This window comes from Filicampus tigris, chromosome 7, assembly GCF_054856515.1.
Source record: "Filicampus tigris isolate MCC_2025a chromosome 7, RoL_Ftig_1.0, whole genome shotgun sequence".
In the NCBI taxonomy this organism is placed as follows: domain Eukaryota; kingdom Metazoa; phylum Chordata; class Actinopteri; order Syngnathiformes; family Syngnathidae; genus Filicampus; species Filicampus tigris.
Window position 1 is genome coordinate 18,200,985 of NC_141223.1, and position 22,392 is coordinate 18,223,376.

The window sequence follows — 22,392 nt, forward strand, 5'->3', positions numbered from 1 at the left end:
AGAAAAAATTGTATTTGTTTTTTGTTGTTGCTGTAAGTTATCTTTTGACTTTATCCATCCATCCATCCACTAGCCTAACCGCTTCTCCTCACAAGGGTCGCGGGGCGTGCTGGAGCCTATCCCAGTTGTCTTCGGGCAGTAGGCGGGGGACACCCTGAACTGGTTGCCAGCCAATCGCAGGGCACACAGAGACAAACAAACATCCACACTCACAATCACACCTGGGGGCAATTTAGAGTGTCCAATTAACCAACCATGCATGTTTTTGGAATGTGGGAAGAAACCGGAGTACCCGGAGAAAACCCACGCAGGCATAGGGAGAACACGCAAACTCCACACAGGAAGGCCGGGGCCGGGATTGAACTGACGACCTCTGAACTGTGAGGCGGACATGCTAACCAGTCGCTCACCGTGCCGCCTCGTTTTGACTTTATTCATGTAAAATTTCAAATTCATTTTCATTCCCTCAAAAATAAATTGGACAGTACTTAAGTCAAAATATCACATGGACATCTCAATCAAACCACTGCTGAATTGCTTTAAAGGTACTTTTTTTCCCCTCCGATATTACACAGCAGCTGTAACTTAAACACAGTTGTAACCTATACTGTATAGGCCAATTGAGAGTGCCCGAAACCTTGGAAAGCCCGTGTCCACATTCTTAGTTTGACATTTTAACATAAGAGACACAAAGGCACCTTTGTACAAGATTTCATTTATTAACTATGATACAGATCAAATAAGGCTTTTCTGTATACACCATTCCCATTGAGACAAATGACCAGACTCAGCAAATTGACATGTTATCTTTTTAGTTTACAGTACTTCATTACTTGTTTTTTTTTCCCGATATGGCCCCACCCCCCGAAACAGTTCTTTTTTTTTTCTTTTTCTTTTCATCTCTTAAATAGTCCAAGTGGTGAAGCCCTCCTCTTCCTTTGCAGGAAAGAATTCATGCACTATAGTGGGCATCAAAAGCAAAAAACAAAAACAAAACATGTTTCTTTACTATTAACATAAAAACATAAAAAGAAACTTTTTTTTCTACCACCACTTACTAAAGGGCAAAATGTTAGACCCTGGGCCCACCTTAACATAACATAAAGAACCTCATTCTATATACTTTTACCCCCATTGTTTTCATTTGAACTCAACAGACATTTGTCACCATTGTTTGGGGAAAAAGTCACATTTGTTTCTGTTTTAATAGTCAATTGTTTATGCACAGTCACCTTTTTTGCCCAGTCTTTGGCTGCCTCACAATCATTTCAACACAGATTGAACTCAGCGTTTCACACGCACAACCAGTGGTCGACACCTCTCTCTCTCTCTCCCCCATGTAATCATCCCACTCCCCGTGTTCCTAATAATGTGGATGAGCAAACAGGCTTACCCGGCGGGGGCAGTCAGCATGAGGAGAGCTGCATTCCTCGCCGACACCTTTGTTTGGATCACGATGCTGCCATGGACAGCTCGTCTAACATACACACTCATAATTTCAACGCACACACATACTGTATACACACACACACACACACACACACACACAAGAAAAGGGTAAATAGGTAGTGTCGTGTGATAAAAGTTCCTGTAAGAGTTAAGTGATTGTTGAAAAAGCTTTGGGGCCAGCAAGTATGCTTCCACTGACCTTGGTGAGCATCTGCGTAACAATACACAAAAAGCGCACTTCAAAAGCGGTTGGGATTATGGATCCGGCGGGCCCCGTCTCACCGGTTTCTACGGTAACAGCAGGCCGTGGAAGGGAATTTGGGATGTTCCGTTCCAGTCATGCTGACGGATGAATGGGCTGTCTGTTTCTGTCTCTATTGGCAAAAAACAACCAGAGCCACTCACTTGGATGGGAGAGACTAGCGGATGTAGCGGCAAAAAGGCACCAGTGGGGGCAGTGTGGCAAAAATCTGCAGCGGCACTTGATCGGGCTGGCAAGGATATTCGGGCCACACTGAAATAATACTTGTAGAAATGACCAGAATACATTTCTAGAATTGTGAGGTAAATCTTGAAATACTATCAGAATAAAGTCATAATATTACAAAACAAACAAACAAACAAAAAAATCCTTTTTTTTCCCCCAGTTAATTACCACTTTATTTTGTAATTTTGAGAATAGTTGTGCTACAATAAGATAATTTATGACTACTTTCTTAAATACTACAAAGTTTATTTGAATGTTATGGGAATTCAAATTTCACCAAATAGTAATACCAATACGAGAGAAATGCTTTTTTAACCAGAGAAAAGTTATAATAGGCTATTTTGAGGGATTCATCAAGTTCACAATAATAGTCATATTAAAAAAATCATTTTGTAAAAGTGACCTGCATGATTTGCTTGTAATGTTACATAAAAGTTGTTCATGAGTTAATTTTATTTTAGTTTGGTTTAAAAGCATAACATCACGATGCTACCAGAAAAAAAGATGTAATTTTAAGGAATAGTTGGGAGTAAAGAAATTCTCCATAACATTAGCATTTTATTTTCAGAAATAAATAATATAATTTTGCAAGAATGGAGTGGTAATATTATGAGACTAATACAAAGACTAACACATACAACCCGATATTACTTTTAGTGGTGATTCATCTAATAATTATGGCACACTCGTTAACTGTAAAAGTTAATTTTACAAGTATATCGATAATTAAATAAACAGCTGTAATATGAAAGGTCAAATACGATCATGTCAGAAAAACTGGGGATTTTTATTTTATTCTAAAGAAGGAAAAAACATGTCCACTTTTTCCATTCCATCAGGCCATTTTCCTCAAACTATTAAGAAAAAGATGTAATCCTAAAAGACTCAAGTGGTAATAGCAAAATAAAAACGTCTTGTTTTTTTTCCTCATGATGCCATAATAGTTTTTTCGACTTTTTCAACTGAGATTACAAGTATAAAGTCGGAATACTACTACGAGCTGTATTTTTATCAAAGTTGTTATACTGTGAGGATTGAGGAAAAAAAGGTTGTAATTTCACAAGACAAACATGATATTACAATAAAAAAACTAAGACTGTTTTAATAAAACCACAACCTTTTTTTCCTTGCAATAAAAAAAACAGAAGAATTAAACCTCATTCAGTGCCAAAGACAAATTGTTATTTGTCTTTTCACAGTCCAGCCATTCAATCTCAGGAATCTTTTATTTATATTTTTTTCAAACGTTAGAGTAAAAGAGGGTCTGAAAATGTCTGGCAGTGAATGAGTTAAGGTGTAAGAAAAGGAAGTACTATCACTTTATTCTAATAAACTTAAAAGATGGGTCTTTTAACATTGTTTATTTTCTGCAAACAAATATGAATTTATTCTCATTAAGTATTTTCTAAAAAATAAAGATTTCTGCAATATTAACATTTTTATAGAGCACTTTCAATTTCATTCTTGTGATGTTATGAATGTTTTCTGGTAATATTATTATCATTATTATTATTTTACCCCCAGTGTGGTCCTCATATGCCTTGCAGCTTGCTGATCATTTCAAAATGAACATGCCAATGCTTTAGCCTAGAGTACTGCACATCAGAGCTACCACTAGATGCCACTCTCAATATTCTAACTGTAAATTCCCTTACACTCAATTAAGGTATGTGAAAATGTGTGTGCGTGTTTTTTAATGGTCCAATCGAGAGAGAGAAGCAATTACTGCAATGCGGCCTCATGCTTTGGAGGTTTGAGCTAAATAATCTCAATAGTGTGAGGCAAATTGTCCAATTTCACTTCACTGGTCCCAATATTATTTATCTACTACAACAAAAGGTGTCATTGTTCATCTATCTACACCAGCGATGCATTGTGACAGTCTCAATTAAAATGCTCTTCCACTATGTGAGATATCCTGCGTATCCACTATTTGAGAGATTTTTCCTAACGTTAAGTATGTGCCTTGGCTCAAGGAGGTTGGGAAACGCAGTCTTTGAGAAACAGAAAGCTGTTATAAAAAGAAAAAAAAAAGCAAACAAGCAGTGAAGGTGGCGCAATGCCCATGTAGTGGCTGCAATACTCCGATTGCTCCTCTAGATGTCAGTGGTGTGCTCCCAGAAGAGCGAGTGAGAGTGAAGTCACAGCTCCAATATAAAAAAACAATGTGCCTTCAAAGTGCTCAGAAAAGTGCTTTTTGAACAAGGTCCTTAATATGAAAACTGCAGCAATGACTCACACACACACACACACACACACACACACAGCAGGCCAAAAGAACACACGCACGCATACACGCATCGACTGTTTGGCAACAGAAAAGGTGGTAACTTAAGGTGTGGGCCGAATAAAAAAACCTTTACGGTAACTTCATAATGCAGCGTGCAGTAGACAGAAAGCCAAAGGCGCGAGTGCAGCCATGATCCTTTGGCCCGATCTGCCGATCCGGTTGGTTGAGTTTTTCTGTTTTCTCCCTTTCTACGTTGCTTGGCAAAGAGCCTTGAGTGAAACTGGCTTGTTGTGCATGTGTAGTGATAAGAATTTGAGTGAACAAATGTGTGCAGTGGGGGCTCAAGCTGAGTAAAAGCAAAATGGGCGGAGGGGCTGCTAATGTGTCGATGGTGTGTTCTCAGTTGACGTCCCTCCAGCGTGACATCACCTAAAAGGTTCTGGCAACACGTCACTCGTCATTGCCATGTTGTTCCCAGTTGAACTGACACCGAGACGGGAAAAAGGGGAATTGAAGAGGCTAGTCTGGACCTTTCTATACAACAACAGGAGGCTCACACGCCCTCTCCCAAAGCATCTCCCTGTTCATACTGCAGATCCCTAACTGTCCTCTTCCCACTTCCTGTCCCTGCTTCTCCTTCCGTTCCTTTGTCCAAATCTCTTTCCGAGGCACTCTCAATCTCTCTTTTTTTTTTTTTTTTTTTTTTTTTAGGGTTCCCTTGATCCCTTGGCGCTTCACAGTGTGTGTTGTTCCGTAGGGGGATGATGGGGGTGCAGGGAGGGCGGCAGCAGGGCGGGGAGGGGCAACTGGGGGGTGGGTGGCGGCGAATGGGGCGGAGACTGGTGGTGATGGTGGTGGTGGTGGATGGGAGGGCCGTAATGCGGGATGACGGGAGGGGTGGCCGGGAGGACGTAAGGGGTCGGGGGGGACGGCGCCGGCGAGGAGGTGTAGCCGCCGGCCATGCACGAATACGCCGAGGTGCCCCCGCCGTAAAGGAGCGTGGAGGTGGGCGAGCCCGGCAGGCCGTCGGCCAGCGGTTGGTTGTAGAAGAAGTACGCGCACTGGTGGATGAAGCTCTCGATGATTGTCTGGTAGGTGCGCGTGGCGGTCAGCGCGTCCATAGTGGTGAAGTCGGGCCGCATCAGCGTGGGCCAGAAGCAGATGGACAGGTTCTCGCTGGTCATCAGGTTCAGCTTGCTGTGCTGGCTCACCCTGCGAAGAACAGTGACCCATTAATGTGGCGATTCCCAACCAATTTCACTACAATAGTCAGAAAAATATTCTTTGCCAGCGATGTACAGTGGTCATTCGATTTAACGGACCCGGAACCAACAAACAGAAAATGGCATCCAGTCCACTCAAAATGCGCCCTTGGACAGTGCCTGCCAAAGTCTTTTTTAAAGTTTACTGGTGCTGTGTCGCCATCGACATACAGAGACTGGCCATGTGATTCCAGCTTGTGCTGCCATCTCATCATAGATAAATAGACTTTACAGAAGACTAGAGCAGGCTAAGAATTGAGTCAGTGGGGCGGCCATGTTGTCAACAAAGTATGGACGGGCATGGCAGCTATGTTAGCAGGGGAGATCGTCCCTTCAAATCTCATGGACAACAATTATGTATTGTATTGAGTCTTTTTAGGCCATGAAAAAAAGTTCTTTGATGTAATGGACACTCAGCTCTAACAGACGAGTCCTTTCCCTGTTAAATCGAGGTTCCACGGTGTATTGACAGGCAGAACAGTTAAATGCCCTTCCACAAGATGGCAGAATGTACAATTAACCTGTGTATCATGCATCCAACAGAATAATAGTTTCATGTTGAACTAAACAGCCCCAAATTTGAGACTGTGAGTGAATTGACACCAGATCATAATTCCAGTATAGCAGTGTTCCCACGCATATTTCATTTGCCACTCCTAAATTTGCAGATGTCATTTTAACCTATCCTGTTATTTGCTGAAAATCTCACCTATGTAAATGTAATTGTATGTGTTCATTGTGCCATCATTCATGTTTCTAGACGTGCATCTTTGAATGTACACAACAGAAAAAGGAAACAAAGCTAAAATAGTGTGACCACTCTTAGATTAGCGACCTCGCCAAGTGGAAGAGAATAACTCCTCTGTTATAAAAAATGACTGTTGTGTACTTTGGAATTTGTCTTGATCACTGACCTGTGACCTATTCATTTGTACTTTGTTTTCATGGTGCTACATGACTGCACACAGTGTCTGATCATACCAATGGGCAAATAAAGAAAAGCTCATCTCACCTGTTGATTAAACTGAAGGACAGCTACAGACAGGCCAAAGCCCCGTCTAATAGGAAAGTGGTCATCTCATGGCATCTATAGGTTTTTATCAACTTTTTGGGGGGCATCAGCTTCTTGCAGATTGTTCTTGGATTACATGTATGTACAGTACTTTTCATATTTTTTGTAACATTTTTGTTTGGAGGTGTGCCGTGGGATTTAGTAAAGCATGTGCAAAACAAAGGGTAATAAACACTGCATTAACGAGTTGGAACTGAATCACATCTTGATGTGACAGAGGCAAAACGAAGTACAGTACACTATTTGGCTAAAACAAGCAGCGGTGCCGCTAATTAAGTCAAAACTAGTACGCTGTGTAAAGAAATCCAGTAAGAGACACGAAAGCCCACAAGATGTCAGGTATAGTATGGCAAATCAATATTTGTTGTAATTAAAATGTATTTTATCTCATCTAAGAATGTATTGACTGTAAATAATAAAATAATGCTGTTGTATTTTTAAATGCCATGATTATTATTATTATTATTTTATGAAAATTGTTGTAAATTGGTGGAGTCGGGCCGGAACCCTGTATGTCACAATTTGATAATTTAATATTTTTTCACAATCTATGCTATTGGTCAAACCACATGTCTGGGTGCTATTTATTTATTTATTGCTTGATTGATTTTTACAAATTATTGACCACACTTACGTGTTAAAAATTATTTGTTCTCTTTGACGATACAAGGATAATGGTTGAACAAACATGCTATTTTAGGGGGCACCTGAAAAGTGATGATTTTGGAGGTACGATGATTCCAATCGACGCCAGAGACATAATACATTTCATGAATGAATTATTTTTATGGATAAACATACAATTTTACATTAACATTGTAATTTCTTTTTTTAATCTCACCAACGACTAACCTGGCCATCATTTTAAAAATCGCATGCGGCCAATGAGCATCAAAGTTTGTCCACAAAGTCTAAGACAGCACTATATGAATTTAAATATAGTACATGAATTTTATAAAATATTTACCAAACTGTATTTGCTTTGAGGTGATTGTGCCAAAATGTGAATTTGGTGGAGTGCCCGCTTGTACTCAATGCAGCCGGGGGCAAGCAGAGTAGGTACCGCGCAGTGGAAAGGAGCATAAAAAGAGGTGTAGTCATCAACGCCATCAAAGGATGTGTCCGACCTCGTCACTCACTTGTTCAAGTGGCTGATAACATATTTGAAGACCTCATAATTCTCCCGAGGGAAGCGACGAAGAATGTCCTTCATCGTCTGGAAGCGCTGCTCCCTATCGTTGATCTCTGAATGGTGGCAGAGAGAAAAAAAAAAAAAAGAGAGAGGTGAGATTAGTGGAGGAGGCAAGAAAGTGTCAAAGAGAATAGACAATAAGATGTCATGGAGCGAGGGAGCAATGCAAAGATAAGCGGACCACAATGGAAAAGTGTGACAAGGGTAATAAAAGCAAGGCTCTTCCAAAATAATACGTGCAGGATACAGTGATTTCTTCCAAAAACAGTACACATTTCACATGATTAAAAAGGATGCCAAAATGTGACACAATGACCACACACATTGGAGAAAACAAAAATACCACACAGACGACCACTGGAGACTACATGAGCATGCACATACAGGGTGTGTTAAGACTGATGGCAGTGAGGAGTGAGTCAGAAAAGCTGACGTCACCCATCTAACAGTCGATCCCGCGTGTACTGTATATGTGAGCGGGGCGGACAAAGCAGCAGATGTTCTTGTCCAAAAAGCACACATGATTTACACGGAGAGAATTGGAATCTCGTTCCCGCCTTGAGGTCACAACGGATCAAAACCACATTTTAGGTGGAATCACAATGCAGCGAACCGCCTCCCTACGGCATCGCATCCATCAACTGTGACCAAAGTGTGATTTCTTACATTTCTGTTACATTGACATCAGCACATATTGGACACGGCGAGCAAGCTAACACTTGATTTGTTTCTATTTGTTGCTGGCAGTTCTTGTCAAGCACCCTGCGGTTTAAAACGCTGATTGGCTGCCTTGCTGGGTGTGGAGTCTAAAAATGATGTGCGGTCTAGCAAACCAACATTTGTAGGACCAAAGCTAAGTCTACACTATGTTCCTGGCAGCCGCGGCAGACCCATTTTAGTCTACGGGGACAAAACAGGATGGTCGTGAGTCAACGCGGTGTGACAGAATGGGCAAACAATTGCCTTGGGTTCCCATTCACATTTTTAAATTGTCCAAAAACGTGCGACATCAGTCAAAGGTCTGATGAAAAATCTAGTTGGCCATAGCAGAACGGGGTTAACGCAACAATACCTGATAGTTGGCCCCACCTATTCGCGGCGGATAATGACCAGGCCGGCCCACAAATAGTGAAAATCCACGTATAATTGACGGCCACAGAAATGCGTTGGGAAAATGAAAAAAAAAAAAAACGTTCCTTTTCAAAATACTTTTGGGAATAAAAAAAAAAAAAACCTTACAAGAAAATCTGCAAATCTGCGGGAGTATGTATGTACGTATGTATGTAATACAGCCTAACACAATGGCCGCAGTCAAAAGTTTGATGTAGTGGGACAGGAAGCATATACATTTCTTGGCATCTCTCCTTGCCGCCTACAGCTCCTCTAAAGCTAAGCCATGTGGTTGTTTCATTTACCTACAATGCCTGCTGTGGAATACCTGTTTATAGCAATTTATGTTGAATATACTTTGTGTGAGAGAGAGAGAGAGAGAGAGAGAGAGAGAGAGAGAGAGAGAGAGAGACAGAGCGACAGAGAGAGACAGAGTGACAGAGAGAGAGAGAGAGAGAGAGAGAGACAGAGCGACAGAGAGGGAGAGACAGAGAGACAGAGAGAGAGAGAGAGAGAGAGAGAGAGAGAGAGAGAGAGAGAGAGAGAGAGAGAGAAAGAGACAGACAGACACTATCTCACGCTCAGAGCACGCACACGTTGTGCAAGGTGCATGTGAATGACAGCTCAGCCTGTTTGTGGTACAAGGGATGGATGAGTAAAGTTGTTAGTTGTTGACAGAAAACTGACATGATCAAACATTTATTGATCCACAGTATACAGGTAGGTGTGTCATACATACAGGCCCTGATCTGTGCCTCCACATTTTTTTAACCAATATAAAAGGAATGACCCAACCTAGAGTAAATGCAACATACAATCTGAACCAAACATAGCAACATGAACTTAAAGCGGAAGTCAACCCAAACATATTTTTTTCAAGAATATGTTCCCAGCAGGCCCAGTAGATGAAACGCGGCATTCTGATTAATTTTGCGTTTGTGGAATATAAATTAAGCAGCAAAATGCACTTGTTTTTAGCCATCTCTGGGGGCGGCCATTTTGTCTTCTGTCGACTGAAAATGACATCACAACTGCTCACAACGACCAATCACGGCTACCTGTTTTCTGAATCTCAGCCGTGATTGGTCGTGAGCACTTGTGATGTCATTTTCAGTCGACAGAAGACAAAATGGCCGCCTCCAGAGATAGCTAAAAGCATCCACAAACGCAATATTTATCAGAATGCCCTGTTTCAACTAGTGGGCCTACCGGGAAGATATTCTGGAAAAAAATCTGTTTGGGTTGACTTCCGCTTTAAATTGTTGTTGTTTTTTTTTTAAATCCAGCAAGAGGGGGAATTCTGAAAAAGCACTGCATTAGCTGGCAATCTTCTACCAAACGAAGCTTTCAGACTGCACTTATTTTCTTTTTCCAAGCGTTCAGTCCCACTATTGTGGAAGCGCCTGCAGGAGCCTTATCAGGTCCCTGTCACGGCTGAGGGGTCTCGCTGGGGCCGTTTAAAAAATGAAAAACACACACGCATATCTGAGTGTATGTGTGAGGGAAGCAAGGTGACAGCGCGACGCGGCCTTGGGCTAAATATCTGGCACGAAGCAAGTCAAAGCGCTTCCTTAAATCTTTATTCCTGAGTGGAAGCAGGGAGACAAAAAGAGCAGAGCGACCTCGTTTATCTCAGCCACGACTTCATCAAGGAGACCAAACTCTCCTGCATCCTGCCGTCATCACCACATTTACTTCCCCTGCACCACCACCCCCAAGCCTAAAATATTCTCGCCTCCATCCTATTCTGCACAGCTCGCACTGGGGTAAATCCAATTCTCCCCATGAATGGACTTGCCTTGTGAGAGTTGTGCTTGTTCGGTTTAAAAGATGCATAAGGGATTTCAAGGAGAATCCAATACACTTCGGGTTTAAAGAAGCCCTACTCCTCCTCCTCCTCCCACCAACCTACGTTACTTTACAAGAGCACCGCAGGACTTACTGAACGCTTCCACCAGCTCGCCCTGCATGCTGTAGGGTACCAGAGGTTCGGGAAGCTCGGAGAAGTAGCCCTTCATGGCTCCGGCTACTGTGTTAATAGTGAAGTCTTTCTCCACCAAGTCCAGGTTGTGATCTGATAAAAGGGAGAAATGACAGTTTTAACCACATAACACTAGATAACGTACTTACCTTTGCAATATTCATAATGTACATCTGAATCTCAACAATCCTTTTGAAACCCCCACCCCAAATAAGAAACACATCAGACATTAATTGCACAAATGAAAAGAATTGCATACTAAATGTTTTTCTCCAAATATTTATTTATTTATGCATGTTATACAGTATATTTATCCGAATGCTGTATGGCGACACTTCAACTCAGGCAGCAGTTTGGCAGACAGTCAATTTTTTTTTTTTTTTTTAAAGGCCTCACGCTGCTTATAGCCACTCCCAGTTATAATTTACTATCAAGATAAACATAACAAAGGGAATTACAAGTTGTGTAAGAGCCTCATAACTTTGCTTTAGAGCTGGGAAACGCTGTAGACGGGATAACGAATAGCATTGGTACTGTGGGGTTATAACACTTTCAGCAACGGATATTTGAACAATAACTGTGCAGTAACACATGCATATATTGTTTTTTTTCTCTGTGAAGAATGACTAATATTAATATTAATCATCGCTTTACTCAAAAACAGGACATTATTTCAATATGAAAATGCACCGATAAACTGATTATGATTCAGTTACTGGTTTAGTCCATAACGTGTCAGAAAATGGGCAAAATGTTGATCATTACCTTCTAAAGTAAAAGCAGATGTTTACAAATGTCTTGGTTGGATTCAACACAAAGATAATCAGCTTTTATGGAAGACTACAGAGATCTCACAATATTTACTGATGAGAGACTGAAATTCCGAGGATCTGGCCAATTTTCCGATAAGCAAGGTTTTTAAATGATGAATTCCTTATCAAAATAGTTGATTTGATAGTTGATTAGTTGTTGTATAATCACAACTGTGGCACCTCTATTATATTTAATAGAATAATACACTATATGAGTATGAAATAAAATATTTGTTTTTTTTCCACCCAATTCAAGCAACTGAAGGTTTTCATTTGAAATGTGTGCAGATGGTACGTCCAAGAATTTGCTTTAGGGGCTTTAGAATACAAATATACTGGAGTCCAATTATGGATAAAAATGAACATATTTGATGTTTATTAAAAATGAACATCTTTGATGTTTACTTTTGGCTCGTCAAACTTGCATCATTTGCGAGGCATCTGGAATATTTTGCCCCACTTGTTTAGCTAAATGAGGGAATCTAAATATTAGCAGCAGCTCTCAGTCTAATGTAGTACAGTTCAACAGCACTGCAAACACACAATGTTACTGAATAACTCCCTGACAGTGTCAATCAAAATGACTTGCCTTGAATTATTCAGAACTGCTTCCCCATGTTGGACTCGACCTCATTTGCATGTTTATGCGCTTGCATTCTGACACCATCTTACTCCGCTATCCATCTTAACCATGATATGCTTCATTAAACAAACCAATCCAGAGATAATGAACTACCCTAACCTTATAAGACACATGCATGGGCATGCACGTACACACACATGCACATTGCAAGCAAGTGGAAAACTGAGGAGACAGCTACCATTTACATAGTCTATTCCCTAGTGTCATTAATTTGAAAAAAAAAAAGAAAAGGTTGACTATGAAAATTTTCAGGGAAGAATCTTTGGGGATATTGAAGCGGATGTGTGGCTGAAAACAAAGAAGATCATATGTGAGAGAGGTGAGACCTGAGAAAAGGCATAACACACAGTGCTGGGCAGAGTCATACCGAAACAGAGAAGGTCTTGCGCACTGGGTTCCCACCACGTTTAAAGCATTGAATTTTCCAAAAATGTCTTGATAGGATAGCAATTAAATTGGGAATCTCAGGAATTACGACCAACTCGTACGTAAGCTCCCACTAGTGATACGCAAAAGAATGACTGAATTAAACATCCAAACTATGCATAATGTTACAGTGGTAACTTTTTTTTTCATCCACTACATCAGTGGTCCCCAACCACTGGTCCGCAGCCAGCCATTTGGTACCAGGTCGCATTGATTTTTTTGGGGGGGTAGCGGAGCATATACGGTACATCACGATCAGGAATGTACGTCATCATTTTTGTGCCGTGTGACAATGTATTCTTACGCCGCTGCGCTAACTAGTTGCTTGCGTGCCGTTGGTAACCTTGAAGCTGCCAATTTTGGGACCGTCGTAAACTGTGGTCACTCTGTACTCGCATTGTCCCACAGGAGAGAATTGCAAGTGAAAGAATAAATACCTTGGTCAAACTGACGCTGCATGCTCTCCATCTCCGCCTTGTTCCCACTGACCCTGTAGATGCCCTCTGTGCTCAAACCTGGTGAAGGCAAGGCAAATTTATTTGTATAGCACATTTCATGCACAAGACATTTCAAAGTGCTTTACATAAAACATCAAAAGCATGACAGAACGATGAATAAAACATTAAGAATGATAAAAATCTAAATCATGTCGAATAATTAGATTAAAATGATTAAAAGCAAGATTAGTAAAAAATGAAAAATACCGTGCATATCTCATGCATCGGCGCATGAGAACAGAAATCTTTTTAACCTGGATTTAAAAGTGTCTACATTTTGGTGAAAATTTAATCTCCACTTTTTGCAGCATAACAGCTAAATGCTGCCTCCCCATGTTTAGAAAAGAGCAAAGACGACGACATCATTTAGAAACCTGCCACTGTACGTTATATACAGAGGCACTCTTGAAATCCAGGTCCATGGTGTTCTAATGTCGCATTGTTACATCACTTGTCCTTCTTAACAACACCATAAACACTCATTAAAACGGAAGTCAACCCAAACATATTCTTTTCAAGAATATGTTCCCAGTAGGCCCACTAGTTGAAACACGGAATTCTGATTAATTTTGCGTTTGTGGATTATAAATTAAGCAGCAAAATGCACTTGTTTTTAGTCATCTCTGGGCCTGCTGGGAACATATTCTTGAAAAAAATATGTTTGGGTTGACTTCCGTTTTAAGCCCATGAAGAACTGTTGAAGGCCCACTAAAAGGCAGCTGACGACAAACTGAGGCTGCCCGACGGCTACATATTAACAAATGAAAGTGCACATTTTTCAAACATCCTTGCTTGCAGTACTAGAACATTTTCAATGCTCTAGATTAGAGACATATTTAGATTTGTGTCTAGGCGTCACCGTGGTAACTCAGGTGTAAAAGAAAAAAAACAAAAAAACAAAAGAAAAAAAAACAGCGGCAAGAAAACGTCACTCACTAATATTTTCCATCTTGGATTCCCTCGCCGAGCGCTCGTATGATATGTTACCTGGCTTTTAACGTCACACAAAAGGCGCAGTCAAGTGTGATGTCTTGAGGTTTTAGTTAAGTGCTTGCTAAGGTAGCCCCTGTTGGGCTTTATCTGCTGACAGCACATGAAAAGCATCCCGGACAACATGAAAGGCTGTACTCTGGCAGTGTTGACGTTTTATTTATTTATTCATTTTTTTTAACCCATTTGATTGATGTTGTGTTTCACCTATTACTAATAGAACAAAAGGTAAAAGGCAGTTCAATGCAGCCATTTTTATCACCTCCATACAGGGCAAGTAGTATACGATCAGTGTCAGTTTTAGCTATCTAACGCAGTAATATGAAGGAAAAATATAGTAGGTAGGTTCTTTAGCTGTTTGCAATATTCCTGAAGTTGTATTGACACTTTTCATTACATTAGCTTCCATGCTAACAGAGTTGTGTGCAGTGCCTTTAAAAACTTTGCAATATACTAAAATGATTAGGGATGTTCAATACCATTTTCCCTGACAGATACGAGAATGAGTACTCACTCTTAAGTACTCAGCGATACTGTACCTGATATCCTGAAATATGTCTGGGACCGCCCAGATACCTGGTATCGGTACTCGCCTATCTCTAAAAATGATCATTTCAAGACAGTGTTAACTAACAATACAGGAAGTTTAGCTTCGCTTCTTTAGCAGTGCGAGCCCAGGAACAAAACAAAAAAAAAACAAATGATGGATGGATGAATGAAAAGAATGAACGAAAGAACGAAGATAAATCAAGAGCAAAAATAAGTAGAATCCTCATCCTTTGGCTCATGTTTCACCACATTTGTTCTGGGAAGTTGACCTCCAGTTCTATCATAGGCCTGCATTGTATATTTTACTTATGAATCATTTAATCTCTTTTATGTGTTTTTTTTAAATAAATGGCATAATGTTGGAACCCACGTGGACAACAAAGCAAGAATTCCATTACACAAGGAAAACATGTTTCCATTATGATAATAAACACGTTGGATCACGTTCGGAACTGGAATCGAATCGAGGAACCGGAATCGCCCAAATTCAAACGATGCCCAAACCTAATATTCATGTCACTCACCACAGGAATAAAGCAGTCGGTTTCCTACGTATTCCAAAAGTGTGACACTATGTTGCGCCACTGAGTTTTGCCATGATGGTTTACCTCTCTGCTTGTATATTTCTGGCGAGTTGCGCGCCAGACATACAGACTTGTACCACATATATGTTTCCATACACAAATTGTTACTTTTGCCGTAGAAACAGAAATTACTGTGAAATCACAGCAAAGGAATCACTGTATTCAAGTTAGGCTCGCTACGGCGAGGATGCCGCACTTACAAGCACTTCCTCTACTACAAAGACCAAGATTCCTTGCGGTAGAGCATGCGCAGAGTGTCCCGTGCATTTGGGATATTCCAATCGCAGTTTACATGCATGCATATTCGGGTTGGAAAGGGAGTAACCCAGGCATGATATTCGGAATTTTAAAAAACAGAAAAAGGGCATATTCGGGTTATTGCGTGCGTTTACATGGCTTTTAAAAACCTGAATACTGCCAATATTTGGGTTTTAAAAGGTATATTGACTGCATGTAAATGCAGTAAATACCACACAAGCCATAATAGTAGCTAGTAACTGTTTTACAGGGTAGTTGATTGACTACTCCACAATGATATTTAAACGTGACATCGACTAGTCCCTAAACACGTTTTTGGGGCTTGATGAGGAGGCAGACAAGTGCACTGAATGAAAATAGTCACCTTTTAAATTGTCACTTATTTCTGAATGATCTGGTAAATGAGGTAGAACCAGTAAAGGGTAAATGGCTCACGTAGGATTTTGAACAGCTTTTGTGATTTGGTAGCGCCGCAAATTCCAAGCATGCAAAAGCCACTGCTGCAGTGGGCCTAAAACGAGGACACGTTGCCACATTTGGTCAAGTTACGCAAAATGTTACCTGGCTGTCCCAGCAACAAGCACATAGAGAGAGAAGAACTTTTCCCTGGCTGAAAATATCATGTGACAGCAAGTAAATCTTCACACAGGCCACATTAATGCTTTCGTGTTCAAACTTGTATGTTCTGTGTACATTTAGTGTATGAGCTGAGTGTTGTCTGTAAATATAGATTATTGCAAAGCATTCCCATCTCCTGTGTTTTTTTTTTAAATCATAGTGCTGTTCTGAAAAAAATATACTTGACATAAGAGAGACGTGAACGTACGCGAAGAAATCCCATTAGTGTCGACTTAAATAAATCTGGTGTTATGCAATCACTAGTGGCTACCTCAAGGGCCGCATGCGGCTCTTTCATCCTTATGTTGAGGCTGTGCGTGGCTTGGGAAAATAGATAAGTGTCCAATTGAAGTGCATGTTATTGGTCTCAAAAACGTGTATCATTTCTTCTTAGTAAGTCAAAGTTGTTAACTTCTTTTTTCAAACCTTGTGCAATTTCTGCCATCAGCATTCGCCTTCTTCAGAGACGTTTGACAGCACTTGACGTGTCAGCAGGCAGCCGACATGGGCGAAAAGCCCAGCGACACCAAAATTGACAATATCGGAAAGTATTTTATTTGTGTTCGTTTGTTTAATTGTAAGATTACTGTGATCTCTGAATATTCAAATAAAATGATATATCGTCGCTGACGACCGAAAACGTCGGAAGTCCAAATATGGTCACAAGCCAATTCTAATGGTCCCTCCCAACTTTGTCTGTAATTTTTATGCAATTCTAGACAATTTAAAGCAGTGGAAATAACAAATACTCAAATAAAGTACAATTTCACAAGTGTTTGCGGCACAATGCAGATTGCGGAAGCAGAGTAGAGTAATGGCCGCTCCTATTCCCCGTGTAGTGTTTTGTTTTCCTTTTTTTTTTTTTGAGACAATAAGAAGTGAAAATATTAAGGTCCGCTGGATTACATTCACTTTTTTTTTTTTTTTTTTAATATGGATCGATGAGATGCTTCGTTGCAAAAAGACCCCTGCTTTGAGTGATAGCTGGCTGAATTGAATCCTAGTGAGGTACACTGAATTTCTAGCACCATGCATGAAGAGGATTTCATACCTTCATGAAAATACCTTCATAAAAATATTGTTGAAAAAGTTGCACAACTTGGGCAAACTTTGAGGTACCATTGTGAAATCAAGACAACTGTGTCTTAGTTATACTTTGACTTAGATTGGAGATGTTCTCCATTGACAAGAACACAGCTTAGTGTGTGGTAATAGTAACTGCCCAAGTAGGGTTATGAATCTTGTGATTCATAATTTTAACAGCTTTGTAAAAAAAACAAAAAAACAAAGATAAGCAAAGAAGCGCCTGTCATCGCTGAAATTGTCCTTTAAAATTTTTGATAGAGACAAAGAACGATCGAAGAACGCGAGGTAGGTAGGGAGGTAAGAGGGGTGAGGCAGAGAAGAGTGCTTTCAGTCAACGCGTACAGCATCGACCACCTCCGTCTCCCAATCAATTATCCACAAAAGCTTTTCAAAGAAGATAAGAAGAAAACAGGGTGAGAGGGAGCGAAAGAGGGGGAAGGATTGCGTGTGTGTGTGTGGGGGGGGATCGTGAACAGTAAACAGCCAAGGACGAGTGCCCAAGTGGGGATGGATGTGTGGCGGAAGGATGAAAGATTCTAACTACAGACAGGAGGAAGACAAGGTGGGCTCAGAAGTCTAGCAATGGTTCAAATCAAAACCAGTAGACTTCAATAAAATGCTGTGGACAGTTTGTTGGGATTGGATTATGCATTTAGGTCTATCTGAAAAGTGACCAATAACTGCCAAATAATAGAGTCAGTTTCTCAATGAGTGGCTAGGTGCATTGTCAAAAACAACTCTGTTGCTAACCGAGATAGCAGCACCTACCTAGAAGCATGAAAACGTTTTTTAAGTCTATCAAGTTAAATTAGTGAAAAAGTATTTCACATTCTATAATAGTACAGTAAAACATCAGATGTCCTAGTTTTCACACAATTCCATTTGGTTTCAATTACTTTTATCGACAATAATTTAGCTTTTGCACAGCTGCTCGATTTTCATACCAAAAACGGTGTGACTTGACCTTCATTTCCTGGAATCGACATGCCACGTGCCATGCCATGCGCTACTGATTCAATATGTCTTTCTTTCCCTTGCACCCATCTACATGGCTGATCTCACCAGGATGTACAGGAAGTCTGCATGCACGGCAGATTTTTTTGTGCGACAGGGGGTCAGTGACTCTCAAACCCCCACACAGGATATTTATTTCACAAAACTTTAGCGATCACCTATAAAATGAATTTTTGGGGTAATTTTTGGGTGTGTCTGGAACAGATTAGTTGAATTTATGATTTCTTCTGAAAAATATTGATTTATCTTTTCTACAATTTGGTTTTAGTCAGAATTTTTGTAATGGATTAATCAAAAGAATTAAAGCTCCACTGTACTGTGCTACAATGTTATCCTAAAAGGTGGACTCGTAGTTATCACGTCTGCATCATAGTTTTGAGGTTTTGAATCACCGGTCTTGTGTGGAGTTTGCATGTTCCTCTGTGCATGTTTCCACATTCCAAAAGTGTGCATGTTTTGCTAATTAAAAACTTCAAATTGTCCAAAGGTATGAATGATAAAGTTTACCTTGACCTTGATAGTGTGAGTGATTGTTTGTCCATATGTACCCTGTGATTGGATGTCGACTAGGTCTGAGTTTAACATGTTTCTTGCCTAGGGTGAGTTCGAATAGGTTCCAGCTCATCTGCGACTCTAATGACGATAAGCTGTACAGAACATGGATTGGAAAAGGGATAATAAATGACTTACCCCCTTATAGATAACTGGCCCTGTCTGCTATTGATTGTTGGCTAGTATATGAAGAAACGTGATCCCTATGAAGCAGCAAATACACAAACTCAGTGGAACTAATGCGGCTGCAGGTTAACTTGTCGCGCCCCGTGCCACATATTACAGCGGGACTACGCTCCAACGGATCCGGCATCAGACCAGATCACAAACAATCTCTCAATGGCCTTCGCCACCCGGGGCTGATTTCGTCGCTCACCATGGCGACAGCCGTGTCGGCGGGTGCTGCCCTTTGCGTCACTGCAGAGGCTAACACGGCTGGCAGATATGCCCGTACACGTTCGCCCATATCAAATCGGCACCCAAAGGCAAGACACAGGCTATCACGCTGAGTGAAAGCCAGAGCTCGTGGCAGATAAACAGCAACCTGACATGGATATATTTTATACAACCGTGTGTATAAAAACTGCAAGATAACGCAACCATTATTTCGAAGGACATGCTATGATGTCTACAAAAAATAAAATAAAATAAAATAAAATAGCTATTATGCACTGCCAAGACAGCCTCTGTTAAGAAAATGTGAACAATCGGTTACAATTGTCAAATCACTTTCTTCTTCAGATTAGATCTGGCTGGGGGTCATAATGAGAATTGCCTTCATTTTTTACAAATACGATTTGATTGAAGATATTTTACAAGATAAAACGGGATAAAAGGAGACACAACAGCCAGTGCTTTGCTGCATTATTTTTACATGAGAAGGTAAGGATGTGGGTCAAAGCGGAGTGCTCAGGGTCAGCTTGACAATGCCTGCTGATTATCAGCTGCCGCTAAGGTGACAAACACAGTGTCAGCACTGTATCGTAATTTCCTGCAAGCACCATAATAGCGGCAGATTGCAGACACAGATAGCAGAGAAGTAAGTCTGACTTACAGCAGTGACGAAAATCTCATAATACATTGTTACTTGACAGCCCCCCAAAACCCCCCGCCCCACCGCCCACCCTCTCATCCGTGTTGGCGGTGCTATTGTGTAAAAAGCATGTGCTGGTATGTCAACAAAATGCACTCAATGAACACTTCATTAGGTGCACCTGGAATATACAGTACAGTGTTCCCAAAAATGCTACAGTTTGTGGCATAGCAACAAAGCTGATTCTCGCAAAAATGATCTCAAATTTCAGCGAGTATAAAAGAACTGAACTTCAGTTTATATTCAGAGTTACTTTCATTTATTATTACTTTTTGTTTAGTAGCCCGAGGGTGAAAAATGATATTCACAAGCAATGAAAAGTCTTTTGTAGGTTAGAATGTGCTCCAACACGGTCAAACAAAAGTGTGTCGGTTTGAGTTTGGAGTAAATCCAATAAAAATACACCAACTCCATAGTAGCTTTGGACATAGCACGAAAAAGGTCAACCTTGTGTGATGTTAGTTGCAGTGCCCATATTGAACATTTGTCAAAATTTGTAAAAATCCCCATTAAAGGCGCAGCATCACTTCAATAACCTGTATCATGATTTTTGACTTACGGGAATACACACAATAAAAGGAATGCAGTAGAGGAAAAGGAAAGATATAAGGATACAAGAAGGAGGCAGGTGATAAGACTGCAGAGAAATAGAAATGCGGGTGAAGATGATGAAGGAAATCAAAGATGACAGGTAGAAAGTACTCAAAGAGGCCGAGGCGGGAGGAGGAGTGAATCAGAGGTCCAGAAACAAGGTCAGTGAAGGACAAAGAGGGGAAACTGAATAAATCAAATACTGGAGGGTATAAAGTTGCAAATCAAATAGAAACACCTCAGGTGGAGCACGTGCACAAACAAATACTCAACCTTTCTTTTTCCCCCACTCAGAAGTTATTGTAACTGCTTCATTGCACATGTGAACACGGCAAGGTGAAACCTAACGCGACTCCTCATTATCCGGAGAGATGCCTCCGCTCTTCCACTTGCAGCAGGCTGGTGGATGTTTTGGAAGTCTTGAGTAATTCACACACGCACAGGCTTTTAACAGCAGAGAGAATAAAGGCGAAATGCGCTGGAATGCCAGTAAGCAGCCCAAAAAATGTTTTTTGATGAACTCACACCCTGAAATGCAGGTTGCGTTCTCTTGGGCTTTTAAAGAGCATGAATAAAAAGTAAAGCTTATTTAGAAATATTTGGAAAAGGCCAGTATTCACATTTAGCAGGACAGCCAGGATAATTCATTTGGCTTGAGTAAATTCAATGATTCAACAAGTTTCCAGCTGCTACTTAAAGGACATACTGTGCATGAAGGACTGCAGCAATCAAATATTTCTAGAATTGAACATTCTACTGATTACCCCATCAATTAATCGAGTTATCAAATAAAAAAATGAATTTGCATTAATAAAAACAAAATAGGTGGGGCCTGGTGAGTGACGTGGGAGTCAGTGAATGAGAGTGGAGAGTTGGCTCTTGTGAATGCAGGTTAGCGGCTGGCTGCATGTTAAACACCCGGATGTTTTAAATGTGCTTATTATACATTATTTTGTTACCATTTGTTCAATACAGCGATTGAAACCAACTAGCGGTGGTTGACTATATCAAATCAACTGACATTAGCTGTGTTTACATGGAGACCCTTTTGTCTTCTGGAATGATTTCATTCCGAATGAAACTCTCTGGTCACCTGTTTACATGTGACATGATCTATTCCGATCGGCCGTTTACTTGCGCCACCCTGTTAAGTAGATCAGCCGTGTTACAGCCATGTGACACACGGAGATAGATGTAAACATCACGTGATCTATCAAGATGGAGTTCATTCATCTATTTAGCACAGTATTCGCATTTTTTTTTAACAGTTGAATTAAAGCAGCATCTTGATAAAAACAAGTTAGGAGTACTTTAAAAAAAATTCTCACCTTGCAGACGAGCACTGGTAAGACGCTGCCATTTTAAAGTGCGTATACAACGACACCACTGTGCATTTACGTCAAGACAGCGCATACGCAGACTGGACGCAGCCTGTCCATTCCAATTGAACTGTTTGCATGACGCACGTTCGGAATGGCAAAAGTCATATACCACCCCTGTGAATCCGAATGAAATTCCATTCGGATTTGGCCTTTTTATTCCGATTGGGCTGTTTATATGAAGCATTTTAATTCCAATTGGTCATTCGGATCCTTTCTAATCGGAATACATGGCTCCATGTAAACCCGGCTGTTGATTATTTGTGTGGGCAATTATCTTCTTTTCACCATTGACTGTTTCCTGCTTCTTTGTCCGCCATTGCGTTTGTCTGTCTGTTTTGTCAAACAATTGTGAAGCTTTGTGCCTTTTGATGACCTTTAGGGCCACACTGCAGTTGCATCAGATACATACTGGATTTATATCCACATACAAAAGAGGTGAAGATCAGATTTGGGGAAAAGCGGAGTGAAAAAAAAAATCCATTCCATACACTGGAATTAACAAGCAATACGGGCA

General features: G+C 40.6%; 1 protein-coding gene across 1 annotated transcript in view; it reads right to left on the reverse strand.

The window, feature by feature from the left end:
* Window positions 1–695: 695 nt before the first annotated feature.
* arhgap35a (Rho GTPase activating protein 35a) overlaps window positions 696–22,392 on the reverse strand; it is an 80,608-nt gene continuing 58,911 nt past the window's right edge. Inside the window, exons 4-7 of the mRNA XM_086035029.1 lie at window positions 13,102–13,179; window positions 10,745–10,876; window positions 7,640–7,745; window positions 696–5,378 (exon numbers count right to left, since the gene is read on the reverse strand). Coding sequence (XP_085891155.1) covers window positions 4,901–5,378; window positions 7,640–7,745; window positions 10,745–10,876; window positions 13,102–13,179 — 794 coding nt within the window. The 3' untranslated portion in view covers window positions 696–4,900. The remainder of the gene's footprint in view (window positions 5,379–7,639; window positions 7,746–10,744; window positions 10,877–13,101; window positions 13,180–22,392) is intronic.